We start from the raw sequence: 27,302 nt of genomic DNA, 5'->3' as shown, positions 1-27,302 counted from the left end.
GAAATAGTTATAGCTGCAGCTATGACTTGCGAAAAGCGTAATTTTATAGTGGAATAGGTCTACTGGAGAAACCACTTTAAAAAAAACGAATCAAACGTCTTACCTCCTGGGTGATTTGGAAAAGACGTAGCCAAGGAACACGTACGTATAATTTTTTTATTTATTTTATTTATTTATAGTTTAATAATACATAAGACAAAAAATAAAATTTCTTTAACTGTATATAAATTATTTAAAATTATTCATGATAAAAAAAAATAATACTTTTATTGTTAATAGAAAGTGCTTTCATTTTTCCGACCCCCGCAAAATTCATTTTGAATATTTAAAACAAGTTACCGACAGAGTAAACGAAGAGGTTGTAAATGTATCCGACACTGTGAAAGTAGCGCTGAAAGTTGCTTACAAGCATCATCGGCAATCATCGGAACAGTTCGTTAATATTATTGTTTAACAAACCCGGTCGATCAGCTGTGTCAACTGACAGACAGTCAAAAAAACAAACCTCACAATGGCCTAATTGTTTTTTATATACTTTTTTTAAATAAAAAAATAAATTAAAAAACAAAAAAAACTCGTTACAATAATAGCACTGCAGTTGCAGTTACTTTTTTAATTTATTGGATCTCTAGTCATGATGCCAATTCAATAAAATAAAAAAAAATAAATACTTGCTAAAATTATTTAAAATAACTAATTTGTACTTAAAAAAATTAAAAATGAAACTCGGTAAAGATGGAAGAGTTAGTTTAGTGTCATTTATCAGTGCTTCAAATTTGGCAATAATATCTCACATTTTGTTAAAATTATCACTTGATGATAGGTCCATCATAAATAGTTTTTGGTGGATCCACATTTTACAATTTACATTTTTAAATGTTCTCATTAAAATTGCATTTAAAGATTTTATTTATCAAGTAAGTAGTAAAATTATAAACACAAAAAAAACAATAAAATAGCTGCTGATTAAATTTTTTGTTAAAGGTATCAGTGAGATCAATACTTCTTGGTTACACAACTGGTATTGGATGTATCATTGGTGTGTTTGGTGAAAGAACATGGCAATCATTTGGTCTCTACATGATTGTTCTGTCAACATTTCATTACTCTGAATTTCTAGCAATAGCCTGGACAAATCCAAAAGCAGTTAGTATTGATAGCTTTGTACTGCAACACAGCTTAGCATATGGTATTGCTGCTGCTTCAAGTTGGATTGAATTTATCATTGAACGTTATTATTATCCTGATTTAAAAACATCAACAATTGTTTCGTATTTTGGTTTATTCATGTGTATTGGTGGTGAAGTGTTGAGAAAATTAGCTATGATAACTGCTAGTCATAATTTTAATCATATTTTACAAACTAAAAAATCACATGATCATCAACTTATAACACATGGTGTTTATCAACTCTGCAGGCATCCAAGTTATGTTGGCTGGTTCTATTGGTCAATTGGAACACAGGTAATACATCATTTTGTTTAAATTAATTTTTTTAAATCAAGTAATGTAATTTGTTTTTTAATTTTTACAGTTAATTTTGCAAAATCCATTTTGCCTTCTTGCATATACAATTGCTTCGTGGAGATTTTTTCATGATCGTGTTATTCTTGAAGAAATAACATTGTTGAATTTTTTTGATGATCAATATGTCAATTATCAAAAACAAGTTGGAACTGGTTTACCTTTCATATCTGGATACAGAATTGACACGTAGCAAGATGTTGTTTAATTAAAAATTTACCTTAATTTTTTTTTCTTTTCATAATTAAATATTTAAATAATAATTTATTATCTTTTTTTTTTTTTTTTGAGTAAACAAGTTTATTATTTATGTAAAAACGAGATATCATGTTTTTTTTTGTCATTTACAATAAATATTTAATTATTAAAAAATAATTTCGATTGAATTTTCGAAATTTAAATTTTTTTTTCGAATGAATTTAAATAATACCTACCGAGATAATTAAATTTCAAATAAATAATATTTTTTTTTCATTTTAAAAAGGTAGATTAAATAAAACTCGTGATGTTTTTTTCTTTTATGTATATTATTTTTTTTTTTATCAAAAGTATATTTATTGTCATTTCATTTTCAACAAGATACATGCTACACTTTCATAGTTTTCTGATTTTTTTTTTGTTTATAATAATTAGAAAATTCATTACTTTCATGTTGTTAATCAGTACATTATTATTTTTATATTAATAACAAGTTGTTTATGTTGTAAAGTCAACACTGGTGCTTTTATCATTTTTTTTTTTCATTAATTTCTTATCAACAATATCGAAACATCCAGTGTAGCTATTTAATTGACCTATTTTATTTTTGATTAATCGTACTGATGCAGAAATATAAATACATTATTTAAATAATTTTCATGCACAGTTGGATACTCTCAATATGATAATGATTTTGTTTTTTTAAATAACTAATTCAGATATTTTTATATTTTTTCATTTGGATAATTTATCAAAGCAATTATTTTTTTTTAAATATTTTTCATTCAATAACAAATAGTTGATGAACAGCTTCAGTTGTTTATCAAGATATTTTATAATTTTTTTATCATGCATTTATATTTTTCACAATATCCAAGTTTAATGAATGATATTTTAGTTAATTTTTTCAAGCACAGCTATTATTTATAAGCAAATTTATTAGCGCCAGCTTTTGACACCATCGAGATCACCTCGAATTGGAAGATCATTTGATGAATAATACATTTGATCACTGTAAAAACATTATTATCAATAAACAAATTAAACTATAACCTTTTTACTATATACAAAATAACTTTTAACATATTTATCTTTTTGGAACATCAAAATCATCGACGTTTTCTATAAACAATTACGTCAAATAAGAAAAAAAATATTCCAAATTTTTTTTGGTCATTCATCAAAATATTTGTTTATCTTTTTTACAATATTATAATTTTTTTTATAATTAATTAAATATTTAAAAAATTAACAATACATGATTTAACAAAATTTCCAAATATTAATGTTTCAATTAATCGAATAAAATATCGTAAATTATCATTTATTATTGAGCAATTTAAAATTGCATTTATAAAAGTATCAACAATTGTTATAACATAAAGAAAACTAAAATTTTGTGATGATAAATTGACGGTTGGTTTTGGATGGATTATATTAACAGGTGGTGGTGGTATAAATGCATCAAAAATATCATTATCTGGATCAGTAAATACCAGAGATGATGGATGCCATTTGACTCTGTCAATAGCAGCATGAAAAAGATGTGTCTCTGCATTATTAAATTCCATAAAATTGATAATTAAATTAGAAAAAAATTTACCTGGTGCATGAGTAAACATTTTGTCCTCTCAATGAATTATCACCAATATTAATAGCACCTGAATCTTGAACTTCAAGTGTATAAATACATCCAGAAAATCCATTATGATATTTTCCATGTGTCATTGCATAATCTGGTACACCACCAAGAAAAACATTTCCTTGTGTATTTAATATTTGTTGTAAACCATCACTAACACCACTCTCCAAGTATTCTCCATTTAATTCAATACTTCCTTCACTTCCTTGACGTTTTAAAATAACACGATGACGTTCACCATCATCTACTCGTCTTGTTGTAACACGTAAAATTGCTGGACCAGATCCCAGGTCATACTGGTACTCAACATAGCTGCAAGACATAGTAAATTTATTTCATGTTAAATTCATTTTTAGAAATACTCATTTACCCATTAACAACACCAAGAGAAATGTAGTCATTTGAATTTAAATCATTTGGTGTTTGTCCATGCCACATTATCAAACCATCACTTTGATTTGTTGATATTTCGAAACCAATTATTTCACTGTCATCTTCATGTTTCATCAGTGATCTTTGTACTTCTAACCATCCATCACCATGAAATTTAACATCATAAGCAATTTTAATATCTAAAAATAAATTGATCATTTATCATTTACAAATTGGTAGTAATTTTTAAATGAAATATTTTATGCTTACGTTTTTCACAATCTTTTCCATTAAAACCAAGTGGACAATTGCATTTATATGAACCATGAAGATCATTACATTTACCATTATTTTTACATGGTATTAATAATTCACATTGTTTAAGTACATTTTCACAATTTAATCCAACATATCCATATTCACATGTACAAGAATATCCATAAAAATTTTTAGATAATTGACAAATACCATGACGACAAGGACTTGAATCACATGGATTATATGGCAAGGTTGTTGTAAATTTATTTGTTGTATTATTTAAATTAATTGTTGAATTTGTAGCTGTTTTTTTAATTGTTGATATTTCACAGTCTTCAATGTTTGTTGAATCAATTGTTGATTTAAGTAGATTTAAATTTAATGATGTTATTTCAAGCTAAAATTAAAAGACATTAGTGATTGTTACAGTAAGGGAAAGTTGATGAAATTTATACCTCATTGATACATCCATGAAAGTGTCTTGAAACATCAACATTTTTATTGATTGTTATTTTTGTTTTATTGACACCACCAACGTAGAGTGGTGTATTTAGTGTCATTGTTTTAGCAGTACCTGGTGATAGACCTTCAACAAGTGGCTCACCATTAACTGATAGTTTACAATCTTTAAAATCACGATTGAGTGTTAATCTTGTCCATACACCTGGTTGAATAATATAGTTTGATCTTACAACAGCCATTCCTGTTCCCACATCAAAACGAAATTCAACATGACGATCTTTTATTATCAGGGCACCAAAATCACCATAGCCTTCTTCACTTTGTGAACAATATATCAATATTCCATCTCCATTGTCCGATGGATTAAAACTCATTGATAGCTTAAGCCTAATTTTTTTTTTTTTCATATTTTTTTTTTTTTAAATTTCAATAACACAAGAATTAAATATTATTAAATGGAATTAATATTAATATTTTTTTCTATAATTATCAAGCATTTTTCATCTAGAAAATTAAAATCATACACGTAATAAATTGATAATATATTTAATTCAATTTAACTCAAGCACACTGAATAAATGAAATAAAAAAAAAACAAATTTTATTTAAGCTATAATACGATTGTCACGTAAATTTTTATTTGCTTGCAAAAAAAATATAAATGTCTATTTAATAAAATAGCAGAGCATAATATAATTTCATGTTTTTAGAATTTTTTTTTTGAATATATAAGTACAAGTACGACACATAAATTGACTACTAGCAACGAACAACAAGTGTTGCATTAAAAACGTCACGACAATTGGTAAAAAATAATAATAATAAAAAATGAAACAAAAAAAAATATTTATATATTTAAAACACCACATGATTAAATGCAAACACGGCAGTGTTTATTAGACGTTGATGCATTTTTTTTTTTTAAAAAACAATATGACTTAGCACTGAATTAGAAAAAAAAAAAAAACAATTTTAAAAATTTTTTTTTCTTTGTTTTTTTAAATGATAAAGCTATACAGAGAAAAAAATTTTTTTTTTTAAATATAATAATTATTTAATGTCACGGTTGTATTTAGCACCATAGTAAAAACCAATTGATTTAGAAAATGTAAAAAATATGATATTTCAAAAAATATAAAGAAAAATAAAAATTGTTAATTTTAAAAATTTATATAAGATTATTTATCTATTATTTAATTAAATATTTGAATTATTGATATTATTATTTTTTTATTTTAAAGATATTTTCATGTAGAAAAATAAAACTATATTTTATTGTCGTGATGGTGTGATGATCTGGAGTTTTTAAGTTGTTCCAAATATGATCTTGCATGCGATCTTTTTGATTTATATTTATCTGCTGAATATGGCCTGAAAATAAACGTTTAAAATAATACAAAAATTATAAAATAATAATATATTAACATGATATTTAAATAAAACAAAAAAAAAAAAAAAATCATAATAATATTCCAGTGTTTTTTGTTTGAATCGAAATTGGTCCTCGCCAGCTGCAGCGTCCACGGATTAAGTAATTTTCTTTTTTTTTTTATACAGTTTAAAATAAAAATAATAAGAAAAAAAAATAAATAAAATAAAATTATATATTGCAGACGAAGAACGAAGAAAATTCCGAGCCAAATATCAAATTTATGACAGCATGCTCATGCAACGGGCATTTGATAGAAAATTAAAAATAAAATATAAAAACTTACCGCCTCATTGCTTTTGGTGTTTGATAAGCAAGATAAGCATGTTCATTTCTAAATGCTGGATTTTTAATATCAACATTTTCTTCACATCGTTGTCCTTGTGTACCATGTGGGCAGAGACAATCGAAACCTGTCTCAGTACTGATGCATCTTCCTCTTCCGCAAATGCCTAAAATTTAAATTCAACCATGAAAATTTATAAATAATAATTAAATAAATTAACAAAACTATATGGAGTAATTAATTATGACATACCTGGTAGACAAGATTTACCAGTACTATCACAATGTTGTCCACTGTAACCAACTCGACAAAGACACCTGTAGCCTGATTTTGTTGTTGCTTCTTGACAAACACCAGAATTATTACATGGATTTTCAGCACAAGTTTCACATGTCGTAACACCAACACTACTTGTTGAACTACCAGTAAGTTCAATAATTCTATCATTCAATTCAAGCTTTGATATACAACCAACAAAACCAATTCTACCAATTTGAATGTTTTGATTCATAATAACATAATCTGGAATATTTCCAATGTACAATGGTTCTTTTAAATCAAGTCCTTGTTTTCTTCCAGTACTTTCACTCTTGTATGAACCTTCACCATCAACCATCATTATTCCTTCTTTACGATTTCTATTTAATTTAATTGTATGCCATTCACCAAGTGTCACTGGTCTATCTGAATGTATTGTTGCTGTTCCCGAGCCCAAATCATATCTAAAAATAAAATTAACATTTCCCAATAAGTTTATAATTTAAATTATATTTATTGTTATTATTAAATTCATTACTTGAATTCAGGATGTCCATTTATCAATGAAAGAATAATAAAATCACCAAGTCCATCTGATCTTTCAGCATTATAAAAAATAATACCATTATGATTTTCTGGTTTAAATGATACTTCAATATTAAATTTAAGATATGAATCAGGTAATGGTGGTAATGATATATAACTACGTGGTGCTTGACTGAAATTTGGAACAATTCCAGTGACAACAAGTATCACTGGTACTTCTGTATTTGTTATACCATTTGTTGCTGAACAAATATATGTTCCAGCTGCTAATTCATTTGCTCTCATTATTGTTAGCTTATTCTGCAATAAAATTATCAAATTAGTCAATTTTATTTATTGTTGATTGAAAATTTTGATTATTTACCTCACTTGTTGTTGATAAAGGAAGATCACCATCAGTTTTATTCCATTGATATGTTACTGGACCTCGTAAATTAGCACGACATGTTAAATCAACTGGTGATCCATATGCTACACTTTTCATTTCAATTGCTGGCTCATCATTTTCATGTTCACCACCTAATTTTAAATATTTATTATTAAAAAAAATTTATCTAGATACTTTTTTTTTGATTCATTATAATATTATTTTCCTTTTTTTTAAAAAAATTTATATTATAGGAACTAGGGGACTTACACATTGCCAAAAGAGTGCACAATTAACAAAATAAAAACAAACATATAATGTGATTTTTTATGTTATTCAAAAAGTGTGTTATCAACTATAATTATTGTATGTAAATTAATTAAAATTATACCTTGAACAATGAGATTGTAGTCTTTATCAAATATTCCTTCTTGTGTATCAACTCGACAATTGTAAACACCACTGTCACTCATTTGAACACTGGCTATTTTTAAACGATCCTCGTAGACTTGAACACTTGCTGGTAATGATCCATCAGCTTTGTACCATCTGTATCTTGGTGCACTTGGATTTCTCGATGTAAATTCACATCGTAAATTAAATGTGTCACCAATATTAACAATTGTTGATGATGGCTCAATGCGTATAACTGGACCAGTTGGTGCTAAAATTATTAAAATATTTATTTTAACATTTGACTAAATTAAAAAACTATACTGATAAATTAATTAACGAAACAATGTTATCGAAAGAAATTTTTTAGAGCTGGCTACGGCTAATTAGTTGTTGTTGTTTTTCTATCAACTACTTGGATAACTAATGTACAATCGGCTATGTGGAAAAAACAATATACAAACACAGAGATAAAAAATAAAATTAGAATAAAATATTTACAAATACGACAACATAATTTTCACAAAACAAACCGCGTCGTCTTTGTAGATATTGTCGATATCGCGTGATCCGGCAGAAACGTTCATCTGTTCCGTCACTGCAGTGAGCATACCCATCACAAACAAAATCCAATGATACGCAATCTTGACTTCGGCATAGGTACAGTCCATTATTTGCACATTGTATTGATGGATATATTGGCATGCAATCCGCAAGCGAATTAACAACTAAATCATAACCCGTATGTCAAAATTGAAAATAAAAAAAAAAATAAAAGACTTTTTTTTTATGTTACAGAGTTTGTTAAATAATATAATCCGGGTTTGATGATTAAATTAAATATATGTAAAAACAAAGAGATTATGAAATTTTAAAAAAATCACAAAACAAATTAAATTTTTTTTATGTTATCAAGCACAATCACGCAAAAAAAAAACAAAAAAAAAATATGATTATATTTAAATTAAATTTTTTTTAGATATAAATTTATTAAAAAAACATGAAATAAATTAAAAATATTTCAATGATTAAAATAAATAATTAAAAATAAATTTTTTAACTTACGAGAAACTTGGAAGTTGATATAATCACTTGATCCAGTTCCTTGTGAATTACGAATTTGACAAAAATATCTTCCACTATCTTCAGGTCTAACTTTTAATAATTCCAAATGATTATCAACAATTTTTGAATTTGTTGGTAATGGTAAACCTTCACGTGTCCATTGAATTGACACTGATTCTCTAGTATCACATCTTAATCTAACTGAATTACCAGCAAGTGTTTTAACATCTCTTTCAATGGCTTTAACACCAGCACTATTATAATTTTCATTAACAATAACTTCAGCAACAGCCTCAGCTGTGCCAACATCATTTGTTGCTTTACAAATATATTTACCAGCATCATTAAATGTTATACTATTGAATTTTAATAATCCATTGTCATCAATAACAGATGATGGTAATGATCTACCAATAGAATCCCATTGAATTTTAATTGGCTGATCACCAGTTACTGAACAAATAATTGTTGGACTATCACCTGGTGCAACAGTTTGTCTATTTGGATGTAATATTATTCTTGGTGGTGATATTATTTCAAGATGTGCATTTTGACGGAATAATTCATTATTATTATCATCAAAACCACGACAAATATATTCACCAGCAGCTTCTTTATTAACATCATTTATCGTTAATATTCCATTGTTAATTGTACTTCCATATGGTAGGCTTCTTTGATCTTGTCTAATCCAATCTAAATTAATTCTTTGTGGAGCAACAACACGACATTGCATTTCAACTTTTCCACCAATTGGAATTTTTAAATATTCATTTGGTATTATTAAACCCTGTTTAGTTGGTATGAGTATTTGATTATCTGGATGATATGTTGGTGTAATATTACATGGTTGATCACCACGACAAGCTTCTGGATCATCAATTGAATTAACTTCATCATCATATCCTTCATTATCTTCAATTCTAAGTTGTACTCTTTCCTCACTAACACCAGCTGCATTTGTTGCTTGACAAGTATATGAGCCTTCATCATCAATTGACATTGATGATATTTCATAAATAGCTGTTGATAATTGTGATCTAACTAATGGATTAATACTTGGTGGATAACCATTTGTATATTTACTCCAAATAACATTTGGTGGTGGATTACCAACGGCATTACAACTTAATAAAATTTTATTTCTTAATTTAACTGGTAATATACCACTTTTTGGTGTTATTGTTATAACTGGCATTGATTGTACTTCAATATGTGCAAATGCTGTTGTTGTACCAGCATCATTAACAGCTGTACACTGATAAGATCCACCATCATTTAATGATATATGTATTAATCGTAAAAGACCACCTGGTAATTGTTGTATATTTGAGCCAAATTGACGTCCATCTTTTCTTGACCAGTGTAATTCTGGTGTTGGATAACCAGCAACAACACGACACTGTAAATCAGCTGAACCATCAAGTATAACTGTTTGTGTATTTTTTGGATAAAGTTCAAGTACTGGTATTTCACGTCGTTCAACGTCAATCATTGCACTTGCTTCAAATGTACCAGCACTATTATTTGCACGACAAATATAACGTCCACGATCAGATATTTGTATATCAATAATTTTTAATATTGTACCATGTTGTTGTGCACGTGAACCAAGTACTTGTTCACCATATTTAAACCATTTAACTTCAACATTTGGATCTCTGTCATTAACGAGACATTTAATTTCAGCAATTTTACCTTGTTGTACTATTTGTTTCTCTGGTTCAACATTAATCATTGGTGGATTTCTACGTGGATGAATTGTAATTTGTGCATTTGAACTTGTCTCAGTGTTTTGATTACTTGTTGCAATACATATATAAGTACCAGAATCATTTTCATTTGGATTTGGTATTGTTAATACACCATCATGTTGACTTGCTGAATGTGGAAGTGGCAAACTACCAGATCTTATCCATTCAACATGTTTATGATAATTTAAACGTGAACATATTAAACGTACAGTATCACCACTTGAACCAATCCATTGTGATGGTGTTATTGTTGGTCCAGATGTTTGTACAATAGGAGGTTGTTCTTTATCTGGATTATTATCAACATATAAAATTGTTGTTTGTTCATTTGAACCAACACTATTTTTAGCAATACATTTATATTCTGCTTCATCATCTTTAGTTACTGATGGTATACTCCAAATTCCATTTATAAATGTTGCACTTGGATTAACTGTTCCACCAATACGAATCCATTCAAGTTCAGGTTTTGGATTACCTTCAGCTTCACATACAAAATTAACTGAATCACCTTCTTTAACTTGTTGATAAATTGGACGGATTACAGCTTTTGGCTCAACTGGATTTGAACCTTGAAAAAAAAATTTTTATCATTAGTTAATTTAATTATTATAATTTGTTATTTTTTCTTTTTTGATACCTGGAATGTCTAAAAGACTTTGAGGAAAATCTGCGTCCATAAATTAATGTAAATTCGATTGTTAATTTTTTTTAAAATTATTTAATTATATTTAATTATATTTACCTCCAACTGTGAGTGTAACTTTATCAATGACAACTTGAATATCATCAGTGACTTGGCAAATGTATACACCACTATCAGAAACTCTGACATCACGAATAATAAGAAGACCCTGTTTGTCATCCATACTACGATCTGGTAATCTACCTCCTTCTTTATCCCAATGAATACGTATTGGTGTCTACAAAAACAACAATAAAATAAACATTAAAATATGAAATTTAATTTTATAAAAAATCTATAAATTATCTTACATTATCCAATGATCTTCCAGAACAACGATATCTAACTGTATTACCAGTTTCAACAATTTGCAATTGTTTTTCTTGAATTGAAACAATGATTCTTGGTGGTTGTAATGTTGGTGGTGGACTTGGTGGTGGAGGTGGATAATCAACTGTAAAAAATTAAAAAAAATTAAATTAAAATATAATAAACTAAATATTTTAACAATTTATAAACAAAATACATAAAGACAAATTTTTTTATTTAATATAAACACCACATAACGATCAACACACAAATAAGCCAAACGAGAATAATAATAATTATTCTCGTTTTGCCCAACCTGTTGATATTGTAGTTGATAATCTTGCCAATTCTTTTCCATGATGATCCAATATTGTGCATTCAACATTACATGGATTAGTACCAACATGAACATTCCATAATTTATATGCTCTTGTATCATTTTCAACAAGTGGACCAGGTTCCATGGCCCATGCAGTCAATGGTAAATTCATATATGGTACCAAATTAAAGTATATATATAGCTTACTTTCATGTTCATAAGAACATTTAAATTCAATCGTTGAACCTCTTGGTACTTCTGCTCTTATTGGCATTAAACCTACTCTTAGCTCGGCTTAATTGTATCATGCAATATTATTATCATCATGCATTATATTAAATGAAAATTAATAAATCAAATTAAAAATATAATTAATAAATATAAAATGTGTTAATTAATTTTATTATTAATATTAAACTCACCTAATTCTTGACAATATTGTCCAGTGTAACCAGATAAACATCTACATTTAATTATTCCATTTCTACTCATGTCACAGCTTTCTTCATGATCATTGCATGGACAAGCATTACAAGAACCAAGTATACTGACTGATCTATCATTTATATCACGATAATATCCACGTCCACAATTTTCACATGATGTACCAGTATAACCAAGTGGACATCTACATGCTTCAATTTGTGTTGCACGATTTTTACCAGTTAAATTTTCAACAGCTGTATCAAGACTAATATCACCAATTGATGAAGTAATCATTCCTTCAGAGTATGATGCACGAACGAGAATTGATTCAAGATTTGATAATACAGTCATTAAATCAGTTCGCGATGCACTTCTTAAACCCTCGGTTGATAATCTACGCCATTCAGATTCTCTAAGTGGCACAGAGTATGTCTGCCAGTACAAAAAAATAAATATAAAATATAAAATTTAACAATTAAAATTAAATAAAATAATTACCAAAGTATTATCAGATGTTAATTTTTTTGGATTTGTCCAAAATAGAGTAATGCCATTACCCAAAAGTGTAACATCTTGATCTTCAAGAGTTTTAGAATTTGGACTTGCTGTAAATCTTTGTGTAAGTGTTAAATTACCTCCATAACTTTTAATTTTATTTCCAGTAAATATAGCTGGTAATGACCAAAATAATCTACGATTACGATTAAATGTTGTATAACGATATCCAATTTCATTTTGTGCAACATTAATTTCAAATCCATCATCAATAACATCAAGTCTTGATGTATCAGTAAGTGTAAAACCATGACGTGTATCATAAACCCACATGGGAATTTGTTGAATGAATAAAGATGATTCATGACATTGATCAGTAACACCACTACAGTAACACTGATTACATCCATTAATATTATCACTTGATAATCCAAATGTGCCTGGACGACATCTATTACACTCGGCTCCTTCAACATTTAATTTACATTCACATCGTCCAACGAGATATGAGTCTTGCATGGTACCAGCTGGATTGCAAGGCTTAACAAGATGTGTATCGGATATACAATCATATGGACCACCACGAGTTGCATCACCAATATAATCTGCTTCACATTTTTCACAATTATCACCAGTTGTATGATCAGCACAATTCTCACAAATTCCATTTTCTGGATCACATTGACTTGAGTGTCCATTACAATTACAAGGTTCACAAGTACCAAGATAAAGACCTCGACCAGCTCGTGTATAACCAGCAGCACAATCCTCACAAGATAAACCAGTATAACCAGCTGGACATGTACATTCTTCAACTTCAACAGCACGATCCTTGCCAGTATTATATTTTTCAGCATTATCAAGTGATACTTGTGATATTGCTGTTTCATCTGTGTTTGTTGTGTATGTTGCTTTAATACGAATTGCTTGAATATCAGCAAGTGCCATTAAAAGATGTTCACGATCAGCTTGAGTTCCATCTGTTCGTTGCCAAAATTGTTCCAAAAGTGGTACCTCAAATGATTGTACAGAATTTGGCTCTGGTGATTTACGTGAGTAATACAAAAGATTTATATCATTTGACTGTAATAAAAATAAAATAAATTAATGTTTTTAAATTTATTTTTATGTATTAAAAAAATATGTAGAATTTGATTATTGTAATTACACTTATTAATTCAACATCTGCTGCACTATTTTTTGAACTTTGTCCACCTGGTGATGGAACATATCTTACGGTATACTTGAGACTACCACCGTAAGATGTGACTTGATCACCGAGGAATATACTTGGAAGTTGCCAATAATAAACATCATTACTACCACGATTTGGAAATTCATTGTAAATAATTTCACGTCTACTTGTATCAAGACGTATACCCGATACAATTGTCGTAGCATCTGGATTTTTTGATTGAATAAGAGAAAAATCACGTATTGAATTTGTAAAAGAAACTTTAATCTGTAAAATGAAGAAATATAATTTATAAATTAATTAATTTTACAAGTGTATGAAAATTATAATTTAGAAAAATTTATATTTACCTCACTTCTGTACCAGTGTGATGCTGTGCATCGATTTGATACACCCATGCAGAAACAACTGATACATCCAAATTGATTTTTCGAAGCAAGACTAAATGTGTTTGGCTTGCATGAGTCACAAGTTAAACCAGTTGCGAAATTCTAAACGAAAATAATATATATTTTACAATAAATTTATAAATATTATCTTAAATGTATACTTACAATGTTTAAAATATTTAAAAAAAAAGAAAGTTATTAACAATAATCCAAGCAGCAATTTTTGAAAAACAATATTACTAGTAGTTTTATTTAAATTTATGGAAAAAAAAAAAAATGAAATAAATACCTTGCATCGACATTTTCCATCAGCATCAGGATTTGGTGTGAGACTTCCATGAGGATCACATTGTGATTCAGCTACACACATGTCACCGGGTATCAATGGATTACCACGATAACCAGATGAACAAGATTCACATCTACTTCCCATATATCCAGGTGGACAATCACATACAGGCTCTCGATTTGGTCCAAGTTGGCATGTTCGTGCAAATCTAAATTAATAATTTATTATATATTTATCAATGAATTAAAAATATAAATTAAACAACTTACTGATTTGATGGATTTGTCAGTGGACATGGACATGGCTCACAAGGAATATTTCTTGATGGATCACCATAGTAACCTGGTGGACAAGATGCAATTGGTTCAGCACGTTGACATTCACCAAGCCATGGTCCTGATGTTTTTCTTTCATGTCCTGATGCACAACTTTCACATGATAATCCAGTATATCCAGCTGGACAAGAACATTCTTCAACAAAAGATGCACTACCAAGACCAACATTTGTTTTTTCAGCACTGTCCATAGTTATTTCAGTTATTGAAATATCAAGTTGTGGTGAATCATCATATTTAGCTTTTATAAGAATATTATCAACATTAGCAAGTGCCATCATAATATCTTGTCTAGTTGCTGTTATTTCTCTACCACGATATATTTTATACCATTCACCATAAAAGAATCTAACAACTTCTTCAGTTTCTTGATTTGGTGGTGTATAATGTCCTCTGTGAAATAACATATAACGATTACCACTTAATATAACTGCTGGTGCTGTATTATTTCTTCCATCACCACTGTAACGTATTGTATATTTTAAATAACCACCATAAGAATTTAACTGTGAGCCATGATAAGCTTCTGGTAATGCAAAATATGGTATATCAAATGATGATGGTGTATAATTATCATTAATCATTGATATTTCAACACCATCACGATTAATTGGACGTATTTCAGCAACTTTACTACCAATTTCACCACGTATTTGTGGCTCACCATTTGTTAAATCAACATCAAGTACTTTATGACGATCAAATGGTGGTGGTAATTGAAATGTAAATAAATCAGCACTTCTACATTGATTTGTAACACCAAAACAAAAGCATGATATACATTCATCTGGTTTTTTAGCTTCAGAATTAAATTCACCACGTTGACATACATTTTGTGTTTCATTGACAATTAATATTGCATCTGGTACAGCAAATACAAAACCACCAATATTTAATGCTTCACATGAATATGCACCTTGATCACTAATACTAATATCTGGACATGTTAAACTACCAGTACCATTAACTGATACTGAATCACATTTTGATGGTACATGACCCCAATTTAAACGCCAATTAATTTCTGGTATTGGTACACCAATTGCTGTGCATGTTAGTATCATTGTTTCACCAGATGCTAGTACAACAATTGGCTGTGGTGGTTTAACAATATAAACTGGTGAACAACCAAATTCATCACTACCATCTTGACAATCTCTTTCCATATCACAATGATAACTTTTTGGTATACATTGATCATATTTTGTACACTGAAATTCATCATAACGACACAATGAACCTGGTGGTGATGCTTCACAATTTTCTTCATCACTTCCATCATTACAATCTTTGTCACCATCACAACGCCAAATTTTACTAACACATTGTTTATTTGCACAACGATATTGATTTGGTTCACAACCATGTGGATTACAACGCATCTCATCACTTCCATCAGTACAATCAAATTTACCATCACAAACATATGTTTTTGGTATACAATCACCATTACTACATGTTGCCTCATCGTATTTACATACTTGAGGTGGACGAGTTACTGGTAATTCATAATTTTCAACATGAAGATTAACTGTTACTTTTTGACCAGAAAATGATGATGGATAACCAACAGCTTCACAAATATATGGTCCAGAATGTTCAAGTTTTATGTTTGGTATTTCAAGACGACCATCACCTTTGTCAACTGAACCTGGTGGTAGTGGAAGATTATTTCCACGAGACCAACGTACACGTGCACGATGATCACTCTCATCTCGACATTGAAATACAACTTCACGTCCTGTAAATATTTTAATATTAGTTATTTATTTTTGAGATTATTATTTTTTTAAATTCATGCAGCACGATTTATCATGCCCCATTTTTTATTGCTTGCACCCATTATTATTATTGCTGATAATGTAATTATTTTTTTTTTTTCACATTGTATTATGTTGGTGTTTTTAAATTTTTAATTTAAATAATTTGATGGATTGTTTTTTAACTGAAAATGAATTATTGATTATTTGAATTTAGCTGTAAATCAATATTATGAATTAATAAAAAAATTATATTTTTTGTATTAATTATTCAATGATTCCCATAGCATGATTGTTTCAGTCTTTTTAATTTTTTTCTTTTTCTTTAAATTCAATCTTACCTTGTCTTACCGGGTCTGGCCGAGGCAAGAAACAAAAAAAAAACAACAAATATATTTAATATGTGTAAAAAAAATTGAAAATAAATTATTCAACAAGAAAAAAATATATCAAGTGTAATAATTGTTTTTTTTTCGAATGAAAAAATTAAATTTTAACTTACTTTCTTTGATATTTTGTTCGCTTGGATATGTCTTTAAATCAAGGCCAGTTTTTTCTTTACCAGCTAGAATAAAACAATAAAAATAATTTAATTTATAAAATAATTTAAATAATAGTTTAAATTACCGCATCCATATTCGTCAGATCCATCTCGACATTCTGGAATACCATTACAACGTGCTGAATCAAGAACACATATTTTATCAGATTCACATTGAAATTGTCCATATGAACAGTGACGTCCTGCTGAAGTTGTTGTTTCTATACCTGCATAATTACAAAATTTATCATTAAATAAAAACTTGAATTACTTGTGGTATTTAACTCACCACAATTTTCTTCGTCCGAGCCATCTTCACAGTCATAAAATTTATCGCACTTTTTATCACCGGAAATACAGTCACCATTACCACAACGGAATTGTCCTCTTGCACATCCTAAAAATAAATAAAAATTCATATCATTTTAAATATAAAAACAATGAAAACAATACATAACAATTATTGTTGATATAATTAATATTTAAAACATCAAATAATTAATAATAGCAATTGTTTAAATCTAAAAATAGTATAAATAATTTTATCATCAAACACAATGACTATACATTTATCTAATTGAAAAAAAAATATATATATATGAATTACGATGATTCTGTATGGGACAAAAAATGATGAATTAAAAAAGCAAATAAAAAATGATCTTATTTTCTAAATATATTAATAATTGAATAATAACAATTTATTATTTGATAAATAAATTGCAACTTGAAGAAATTCTACGTAATTAATTAATTAACTACCCAAATATTTAAATTTATATTTTATATATATCGGAATAATATTATCTAATGATGAATCAGGCAGATGCACTACAAGTTAAATAATATCCTCAAATATTAATTATTCTACTATTATAAAAACAACAAAAAAAAATATTAATCTAAATTTTATAATTGAATCTAAACTAACACTGACGGACAGTTACATTTTGTTGAATTATTTATAAATAAAATGACAACAATACTACCACGACAATCTGGTTAATTTAAAAACAATCAATATACATAGAAATATATTATTTAACATTTCGATTGACGAAAAAAGAAAACGTCTAAATAACGAAATAAAACATTAGCTTTAATTGTATATGATTGTTGTTATTTAATCTTAATTATCATTTCCAGATTGTCAAATCACAAAATTATATTTTCAATTTAAATTTGAATTTTAATGTTTGTTTGTTTGTTTGGTTTTTAAAAATCTAACCGAAACAATACTGCTCGTCAGTAAAATCACGACAATCGTAAAAATTGTCACATCGATGAGCAGCAGGTATACAACTACCATCACCACAAAAAAAATCACTTGATGTACAATTCCTTGATGTTGTTTGATATGTTGTCACATCGTATTTAATAATTCCATATTGATATGTCTTATCCGTTGTCATGCTCATAGAATTTCCATGTTCCATATTGTTTTTATGTTCATCATCTAAACCTAGAATTATCCCAAGCACGCATGACAGATGCTTTATCATATGGCTTTTTTATTATTTCACAATAAAATATACTTGGAACATTCATATTTTTATTTAGACACGATTTAATAGTACATCCTAATTTTATATTTATATTTTACTGATAATTATCGATAATTATTGATACACTAATTATGACAATTGCTAAAAGAATTGTTTTTCGATTTTATTGATTATTTTTTTCGATCAGGACTTACCACGTTTACAATCAAGCTCATCTTCATTTCCAGAACAATCTTGTCGATTGTCACAAACTGATGATAGAGGTATGCAACTTTTATCACGACATGTGTATTCATCACCTCGACATTGTGTTGATGCTGGATATGGTGTTATTCCAGCTGAAAATATTAAATATAATTTGTCATTTTTAGTTGATAATTTAACATTAATTTACTAATTACTTACGGCAATTTTCTTCGTCACTTCCATCATGACAATCACGATTTCTATCACAGAAGAAATCTTTTGATATGCAAACACCATTCGCACATGGTAACTGTCCAGGTGAACAATACTGTGAATCTGAAAACAATTCATTATAATATTAATAAACAATAAAAAATTGTATTTTACATTCATTTTTATTTCTGAAATTTTAATTTTCAAAGTGCACAATGTGTAATTTTATAAAAAAATAATTAAAATTTATTTAAAATTTTATAAATTTAAAATAGAGTAACACACTCGTTGATTGATCCATAAAATATATTTTTTTTTCTGTTTAGTTTTAATTTAAAAAGATAAAAATAAAATTTTTAAAAATTGCGTGCAATTGTTGTTCGTCATGCAATTATTGATCGTACAAAAAAAGATAATTTATACCAAAAAAAATATAGATATAAAAATGACAGAGGATTTTATTGATTCAAAAAAAAAAAAAAAATATATAAATGTAGAAAATAAGCAAAAGAATTTATGTTATTATATATTAAAATAAAAAAAATGATTTGTATAAATTTTTTGATAATTTTGTGCACATAGATATACAGTTAATATATATGTTAATTGAATTTTTATAATTTATCTAGGGCTACACTACTCGCAGTCAATTATGCAAATTATCAAGATAAAAATACATGAATATTATTTGTTAGATTGTGCTGAAAAATATGATAGAGTGTTTATTTTTTTTTTAATTTTAAAAATACCTGTGATAGTGAGAATAGTTTAATGCACATGTATATTATTAATACCTATATTTAAAAATTATTAATATGATAAATAATTTAGTTAACATATCATTATGGTGCTTGGTGATTGTAAATTTTTTAATTTTTATACACAAGACTTAGGAGAGAAATAGAAAATATAATTAGTGGATGCCATTGTGAAATTATTTTACGTGTTGAACCATTGATGATAAATAAGAATATTATAAAAATTGTTATTAATTTTTTTTTATTATTTTATTTTATATTCAGCATGCATTTTTGTTATTAATTTTTTACCTCAAACTCACGTTATTGTAACACGATTAATTACATTTTTTTTTTTTTATGTATTATTTCTACTGCAAATTGTTACGATTAATTATTATATTTTTCAAAGGTTAATTGAATAAATATTCCGGTTTAATTTAGTGGATAAAAAATCAAGTAGTTTAAAATTTAAAAAATAAAAAAAAAATAATTTTAAACTATTTATTGATTGAAGGGACTAAAAAAAATATTAAATATAAAATTCAGTGATTAAAAAGAGGAAGAAAGCTTTGTTTGTTTGTTGTTTTAAAAAAAAAAAAATTACCGCAAGCTTCTTCGTCAGATCCGTCACGACAATCGGATCTACCATCACACCTGAAGTTCTTGGATACGCATTCACCGTCAGCACATCGCCACTCATCAATCGCGCAGTTGCCTTTAATTTTTTTAAGTTCATTTTTTTTAACCGATCAAAAATAAATTATTGAAAATAAAATTATCATACAAATATACTCGATTTATCAATTTAAAAAAAAATTATAAAAGTGTCGAATCGATCACAAAATCTTACCGCAATCGCGTTCGTCACTGTTGTCATCGCAATCGGGAATATTATCGCATTTAAGACGAAGTAAAATGCATTTACCATTTCCACAACGCATTTCAGTATTAGGATTACATTCTCTCGGTCTTTCCGTAACCCAATTGTGCCCAGGTACATCTAATACAATACACCAATAACATTATGATCAAGTTGATTCATTCATTCGAAAAAAAAAAAATTTTAATTCTTTAAAAAAATCCATAAAATGCTTATTAATTATTTTTTTTTTCTAATTAAATGAATCAACTTATTAAGCAGACAATAATATACAAATATTGAAATAACATATTGATATAAACACACATAAAAATAAGCTACAATTTAATCAAGCAGTAAAAAAAAAAATTATGAATATATACAAAACACTAATAGCGCATATGTATATACTGCAAGTGGCATTAAAAATATGTAATTAATTAATGTAACTATATAATGAATTGAATAAATTTATGGCAAAATAAATGGCATGGCAAATTAGCGTACTGGTATGCGAGCCGCTGTTGATGGTACTAGTCACATTGGAACAATTATCCTCGTCACTACGATCATCACAGTCAGAGCGTCGATCACACCTGTAGACATCTTCTATGCATCTTCCATCACTGATACACTTGAACTGGGTAGGTGTGCAGTCACGATCTGTGCAGTTGATTTTTTTTTTTTTTTTTTTTTGATTTTTTAACAATTACAACAACAATAATTACAACACAAAATTTAAAGCAATCAGCAAGTTTTTATTTATTTTTTTTATATAAATTTTTTTCTTTTTTTTTTGTAATTTTTATTTTACTATGAATATTGTTTTTAGCTTTTTTATAGATAGTAGAAAATTTTAGGTAAAATTTAGACGGAGAAATGTAAATTTATACACTTTTAAAAATTAAAAAACAAAAAAGTATTTTCTATTAATTTTTAAGCTCAGTTATTGTGGAAATTTCTTATTTTTTTTGCAAATCAATCATCACAAATTAATAGTGATTTTAATAGTGAAATTAAAATAGAATTTTATTTTTTTTAAATATATTAATTTTCAAGATAAAATTCTTTAAAAGCTATTAAATAATTTTTATCACAAATTTTATAATTGCTTTTTGAAATCTGAGGTTCATTGAAAAATTTTATTTCAAGGTATAAATTTTACCCCACACGTAAGTATATTTTAAAAATTCAATAATTGACTATTGTTTAAATAAAACAATGTAAATTAATCATAAAAATATTCATCAATAAAAATTATTATGAAAAAAAAAAAATTTATATATGCCAAGATTAATTAAATTCATCTCACATGATGTAATAGTAATAATAAATTTACTGGTAATTTATAAAAATAATAAATAATTTGTCTTACGCGTTAACAATCGTTTCGATCGAAAAAATAAATTCTACACTATTGTTAGTAATAAATTACTAATAATTATCCATGAAACTTGTTGAAAAAAATAAAATAAAAAAAATTGTTTTATCCGATAAAATAAAAGCCACCAAAGTAATAATATATTTACAAATGAAAAAAAAAAATTATAAAATATAAAAGCTCATTAATTTTTATACCGCATTTAAGCTCATCCTCAGCACTTGGACAGTCATCGTATCCATCGCAAACAGCCTTAGTTGGTATGCAAGAGCCATCCCCACATGTGAAGTCCATTGATGGACATGGAGCCACACCTACATATTTGCCCCATTTCATAGTTTTTTTTTTTTTTTATTTTCATTACAATATTGTTAAATACAAAAGCACAGTGATTTTTTTTTTTAATTATTATTTGTTTATTTTTAAACTCGTTTTTCTGGGTGTTAAATAATTTATCTTTTTTTATTTCAAACCTGACATGTTGGATGATTCTGGTAACATCCAGACACATTAATAATTCAAAACTTTAAAAATATCTGAATTGAAAATTTTAGCTTATTTCATCATCAAAAATATCAGGTTAATTATTTTTTAAACAATATACAAACATCCATGACAAGCAAACGAAAAAAAAAAATGATAAATTTATAAGACAAAAACAGATACGATCAAAGCACCACAAATATTTATTGACCCATGTCTTGAGTCAATTGTTTTATATTTTTTTAAAGCTCTATATCAAAAGCCTTGTTATGTATTTTATAATGACATGAACAATGAACATGATTGTATAATTTTTATATAGAAAAAATGATTTAATCGAAAAAAAAAAAAAATGTTAGAAACGTTCTTCTTCGTTGACAAATAAAAGTTGCAAGTTTATTTATCAAAACTCAGTCGTATTTTTTTCCCAACAAACATTTATAGCACCTTTTTATTTATAAAATTTCACTGATGAAAAATAAGACCAAGATGAAAGATGTCCTCATGTATTTATTGAACATGAAGAACAAAAAGAAGAACAAGAATTTCCAAGATGCCAGCTTGTCATTAATCATTTTTGTTAATTTTTTATGATAATTGTACCTTTTGAATTGGGACAGCTTTCATCTGAACCATCTGAACATTCAAATTTATTATTGCAGACTTTATTAAATGGTATGCAATCACCATTTCGACATTGAAATTCATTTATCCAATTGCATTCTGTTTTATTGATTTTTATCAATTTATTATCACACAAAGATTCATCAGTTAGATCATCGCAATGATTTACATTGTCACATATATATTTTTCATCAATGCATTTATCAACATCACAAGTGAACTTATCATCTTGACATTTTTTCAAAATTAAATTTCTACTCTCTATTAAATTATCAAAATGATTTGAATTTTTAAATTTTATTTTTGATATTTTTTGGTCATCAATCAATGAATTGTTTATAAATTCTTTTTCAATTTGTTTTTCACCCAAGGGAATGTCCAAAGTATTATTATTTTCTCGTTTTGATATTTTTACATCAATTGAATTTTCTAAAACTGATAAACAATTTTTTCCTTGAGAAATATTCATTGATTTATCAAAAAAATCATCATCAATGTGAGAATTAATTTTTTGCAATTTCATTTTATTTTTATTAACTATTGTTGTAAAATTTTTAAATAAATAATTACTAATTACACCAGGTATTTTTAAAGCAGATTTATATAAATTTTTTTGTCTGTTTTTAATTAAACATAATTGCAAGAAATTCCATAGGGTTGAACAGACATTGTCGTTGGTTTGAGATGAGTTTAAATTTGTCTCAGTGGTGACAATAATTTTTGTGACATTTTGAGTGTTGTTGAATATTTCAAGTGAAGAATATTCATCAGTGATACTTAAAATTGACTTTTTAAATTTTTTACTTTCATCTATATTCTTTCTTTGTCCACTAATCTCTTTAAAATTTTTATTTTTCTTATTTTTTTTGTTTGATCTTTTCTTATTTTTTTTCAGCAAAATATTCTTCTGTTTTTCAGTTGGCTCTTTTGAATTTGATGATGTAATCAACTTATCTTCATTTAATTTATTTGATACTCTAATATTATTCAATAAATTATTATCTTTTAAATTATCGAAACAATTTGTGCATAATTTATTTTTAAAATTTTTTAATTTCATATCAGACATTGGCTCAATAATCTCATGAGCAATTTTCGAAAAATTGTCGTTTAATATTTCAGTTGAATTATTTTTAAATTCTGTAAAATTATACAATCGTTTATTTCCATTTTTTTTAATTAAAAGCTCATTTAGCTTTGTTTCATTCAAACAGCCTTTATCGAACTTTTTAATTTTTTTATTAATCAGCGAATTTTTTCGTTTCGATTTAGTTATTTTTAAACTTTTTATGTATTTATTGAATTTGGGATATTTTTGTTTCGTATAATTATATTTTTCAATTTCTTTAAATAGTTTTTTAGTATTTTTAACATTATCATCAGTTTGTGATGTTGATGTATTGAATATTTGAGATTCATTACAAGTTTTGTTTGACGAACAAGTTAAACTAGGTTTTTCTATTTTAATACTTGCCAATTTAAATTCAACTGGTAAGTCATCAATACGATCATTCAATGGAAAGCTATTTTTAAAATCAAGAATATTATTTAGATGATTTTTCAACTTGTTTTTTAATTTAAAAAAATTATTTGATATTGAATTATTTACAATTAGTTGCTTTTTTTCATTCAACAATTTAAAGCCACTTATTGATTTATTTTTTCCACTAAAAATAGCCAATTTTTTTGGTCTTGAATTAAGTATATTTGAGCTATTTTTTTTTCCTAAATTAACATCAATTTTATTGGACTCAAATTGTCTCCAATCATCTTGATTTTTTTGAAAATTAATATTTTTAAATTCACTATTAAATTCTTTAGCAACAGAATCATTTTTTAAATTATCAAATTTAGTTTTATTATTTATTAAACTATTAAAAAATAAAATAATTTTATATTTATTTGTCGTTGGAATAATTGACGATTTATTTTTTCGCAAATCAGATAATTTTTTTAATTCGTGTGATTTTTTATATCCAATATTTTCACTTAATTTATTTAAATTATTTATATATTTATTATCATCAATTTTCATGTATGAAGAAATAATTTTCATTCCATTATTTTCACTTGATATTACCAATTTATTATCTTGGTTTTTCTTCTTCTTCAAGCTGTTAATGTATTTGACTTTTGACTTGTGCTTTTCATCAAATTTTCTAGCATCATAACGCCAATTGAATATTTCTGTTATGAAAATGTGTATTACAAAATAATAAAAAAAAAATAAATAAAATGAATAATGAATTAATGTAAATGAATGATGAATAAGATAGTATAAATAAAAAGAAATGATGATGACGTGTTTAAAACCGTCACCAGGTATTTAAAAAGTTTATGTTAAATGAATAATGCAATAAGCGCGATTTAAATATCGCCCATAATTACCACAATCAAGCTCATCCGATCCATCTCTGCAATCATTTTTGTTGTTACAGTATAAATCACTGGTGATACATTGACCATCCTTGCAGCGGTATTCAGATGCTCCACAACCTGATTCACAATAGCAATAACAGCACCAAACATGCGATTTGTTTTTCATTTTTTTTTTTTTTTGGTAAATTTTTTGAAAATTTTTATCATTTTTTTATGATTTTTTTATTTATTTATTTTCAATTATCTAATTATTTTTTTAAACACAATAATCAGCCACCACGTATTAAAATATTCAGTTGCAAATTTTATTTTTTATTTTTTTTAAATAAAATATAACCCATCACCACATTTTATCCCTCGTTAATTCCCAACTTCGCTTCACGCTATATACCGAATTATAAAATCCTCGAAAAAACCGATTCACCGGTCCTCGAATTCAAGTATTTAAAAAAAAAAAAAAATATAAATAATAAAAAGCTCATCTCTTATCGTATCGTAGAATTTTAATTCGTAAGAATTACGAGTAAAATATTTTGTTGATGAGAGAAAAATTGTTTTTTAAATTTCATTTGATGAAGAAAATATATGACTGATGATATTGCTAGATGAATTTTGTTTTTAAATGGATTAATGACATGTTTAGTTAATTATTATTTGAGACTTACCACATTGAAGTTCATCCTCGCCGTTTCGACAGTCGGAATGACGATCACAACGTTTTTCGATTGGCAGACATGTTCCTTCAGGACAACGAAATTGATCACTGTTACAGGTTGTTACTGAAATACAATTAAATAATACAATTATTATTTCAATAATGAAAAAATAAACAACAAGTTTTAACAATTTATTTGATGATTATAATTGAAAAAAATTAAAAAATTAAAAAATTGAAAGAAATAACGAAAAAAAAATTTAAAAAACAATTTTTTAAGGTGAAATAAAATACAGTGATAATAGAATAAATAAAAATAAATAATACCAGTGCAATTCCACTCATCTGAACCATTTTGACAGTCAGAATAACCATTACATCTAGATGACTCATTAATGCAACGACCATCTCCACAATCGAATTCATACGAATGACATCGTGCTAAATTTACCAGAGTAAATTATAATAAAATAATAAATTAATAAAATTAAAAATATTTAAAAAAAATAGTAAATTAATTAAATTAATGTAATGTAATATTTTTAATTATCTTTAAACTTAATAGAAAATAAAAAATTTAATTAAAAAATTATATAAAATTTCAAAGTTCATGCAGGTTAATTTTTTTTTTTTTTTTCTGAATTTGTTTTTTTTCTTGTTTTAAAATTATTTTATCAATTCAAAAAAAAAAAAGATTATTATTATTATAAATTTCATGCGATAATCCTTCACCTCAATTTTCATGCAGCAGTATTTTTAAAAAATTTTTTTTCTATTTTGTTTTTTAATTTATAACTAATCTCTTTCTCTGTCCAGCTTGTATTTTATAAATAATCTTCGATGATTTTAAAGATGAGTTGATTAAAAAAATTTAAATTTATAATCAATTGAATTTTATATTGGAAAATGGGATGTAAAAAAAAAAAACAATATAAATAGACATTCGTACTGTTGGTGCAGTTTTTCTCGTCGAAACCATT

At 26.5% G+C, this 27,302-nt stretch overlaps 3 protein-coding genes across 13 annotated transcripts in view; 1 reads left to right on the top strand and 2 right to left on the bottom strand.

Annotated features, from left to right (window-relative positions):
• The first annotated feature begins 461 nt into the window (after nt 1-461).
• Nucleotides 462-1,899, top strand: LOC122858716 (protein-S-isoprenylcysteine O-methyltransferase). The gene is made up of 3 exons (XM_044161821.1): nt 462-917; nt 985-1,464; nt 1,535-1,899. Exons 1-3 carry the CDS (start codon nt 720-722, stop codon nt 1,715-1,717), a joined length of 861 nt encoding a protein of 286 aa, XP_044017756.1. The 5' UTR covers nt 462-719; the 3' UTR covers nt 1,718-1,899.
• Nucleotides 1,900-2,030: 131 nt separating this feature from the next.
• On the bottom strand, nt 2,031-4,870 carry LOC122858680 (basement membrane-specific heparan sulfate proteoglycan core protein-like). Its single transcript, XM_044161742.1, has 5 exons — nt 4,450-4,870; nt 4,007-4,391; nt 3,735-3,936; nt 3,326-3,676; nt 2,031-3,243 (listed from the first exon to the last, which is right to left on the bottom strand). Exons 1-5 carry the CDS (start codon nt 4,861-4,863, stop codon nt 2,955-2,957), a joined length of 1,641 nt encoding a protein of 546 aa, XP_044017677.1. The 5' UTR covers nt 4,864-4,870; the 3' UTR covers nt 2,031-2,954.
• Nucleotides 4,871-5,137: 267 nt separating this feature from the next.
• LOC122858649 (basement membrane-specific heparan sulfate proteoglycan core protein-like) overlaps nt 5,138-27,302 on the bottom strand; it is a 53,310-nt gene continuing 31,145 nt past the window's right edge. For 2 of the 11 annotated variants that reach the window (XM_044161654.1, XM_044161665.1), the window contains 29 exons: nt 26,650-26,763; nt 26,333-26,446; nt 25,677-25,784; nt 22,379-22,495; nt 21,308-21,463; nt 20,792-20,941; nt 20,546-20,656; nt 19,208-19,324; nt 18,997-19,140; nt 17,587-17,694; nt 17,384-17,524; nt 17,259-17,321; nt 17,098-17,112; nt 14,931-16,737; nt 14,662-14,869; nt 14,334-14,474; nt 13,957-14,250; nt 12,792-13,871; nt 12,290-12,725; nt 11,551-11,693; nt 11,300-11,477; nt 8,801-11,125; nt 8,269-8,463; nt 7,734-8,006; nt 7,340-7,494; nt 6,968-7,275; nt 6,424-6,893; nt 6,172-6,337; nt 5,138-5,827 (listed from right to left, as the gene is read on the bottom strand). In XM_044161654.1, the coding sequence (XP_044017589.1) occupies nt 5,722-5,827; nt 6,172-6,337; nt 6,424-6,893; nt 6,968-7,275; nt 7,340-7,494; nt 7,734-8,006; nt 8,269-8,463; nt 8,801-11,125; nt 11,300-11,477; nt 11,551-11,693; nt 12,290-12,725; nt 12,792-13,871; nt 13,957-14,250; nt 14,334-14,474; nt 14,662-14,869; nt 14,931-16,737; nt 17,098-17,112; nt 17,259-17,321; nt 17,384-17,524; nt 17,587-17,694; nt 18,997-19,140; nt 19,208-19,324; nt 20,546-20,656; nt 20,792-20,941; nt 21,308-21,463; nt 22,379-22,495; nt 25,677-25,784; nt 26,333-26,446; nt 26,650-26,763 (9,743 nt within the window). In that variant the 3' untranslated portion in view covers nt 5,138-5,721. The remainder of the gene's footprint in view (nt 5,828-6,171; nt 6,338-6,423; nt 6,894-6,967; nt 7,276-7,339; nt 7,495-7,733; nt 8,007-8,268; nt 8,464-8,800; nt 11,126-11,299; nt 11,478-11,550; nt 11,694-12,289; nt 12,726-12,791; nt 13,872-13,956; nt 14,251-14,333; nt 14,475-14,661; nt 14,870-14,930; nt 16,738-17,097; nt 17,113-17,258; nt 17,322-17,383; nt 17,525-17,586; nt 17,695-18,996; nt 19,141-19,207; nt 19,325-20,545; nt 20,657-20,791; nt 20,942-21,307; nt 21,464-22,378; nt 22,496-25,676; nt 25,785-26,332; nt 26,447-26,649; nt 26,764-27,302) is intronic. The other 9 variants (XM_044161655.1, XM_044161659.1, XM_044161656.1 and 6 more) reach the window with 9 other exon arrangements.

The sequence above is a fragment of the Aphidius gifuensis genome, linkage group LG6 (assembly GCF_014905175.1).
Source record: "Aphidius gifuensis isolate YNYX2018 linkage group LG6, ASM1490517v1, whole genome shotgun sequence".
Classification (NCBI taxonomy): domain Eukaryota; kingdom Metazoa; phylum Arthropoda; class Insecta; order Hymenoptera; family Braconidae; genus Aphidius; species Aphidius gifuensis.
This window is presented reverse-complemented; position numbering and strand designations above follow the sequence as displayed.

Coding starts and splice junctions, on each gene's coding strand:
- LOC122858680 (XM_044161742.1), bottom strand. CDS start 4,863: ATGAAAAAAAAAAAAATTAGGCTTAAGCTATCAATGAGTTTTAATCCA. Junction 4,392..4,449: donor TTCATGGATGTATCAATGAG/GTATAAATTTCA, acceptor TTTTAATTTTAG/CTTGAAATAACATCATTAAA. Junction 3,937..4,006: donor TGGAAAAGATTGTGAAAAAC/GTAAGCATAAAA, acceptor ATTTATTTTTAG/ATATTAAAATTGCTTATGAT.
- LOC122858716 (XM_044161821.1), top strand. CDS start 720: ATGAAACTCGGTAAAGATGGAAGAGTTAGTTTAGTGTCATTTATCAGT. Junction 918..984: donor TTAAAGATTTTATTTATCAA/GTAAGTAGTAAA, acceptor TTTTTGTTAAAG/GTATCAGTGAGATCAATACT. Junction 1,465..1,534: donor ATTGGTCAATTGGAACACAG/GTAATACATCAT, acceptor TAATTTTTACAG/TTAATTTTGCAAAATCCATT.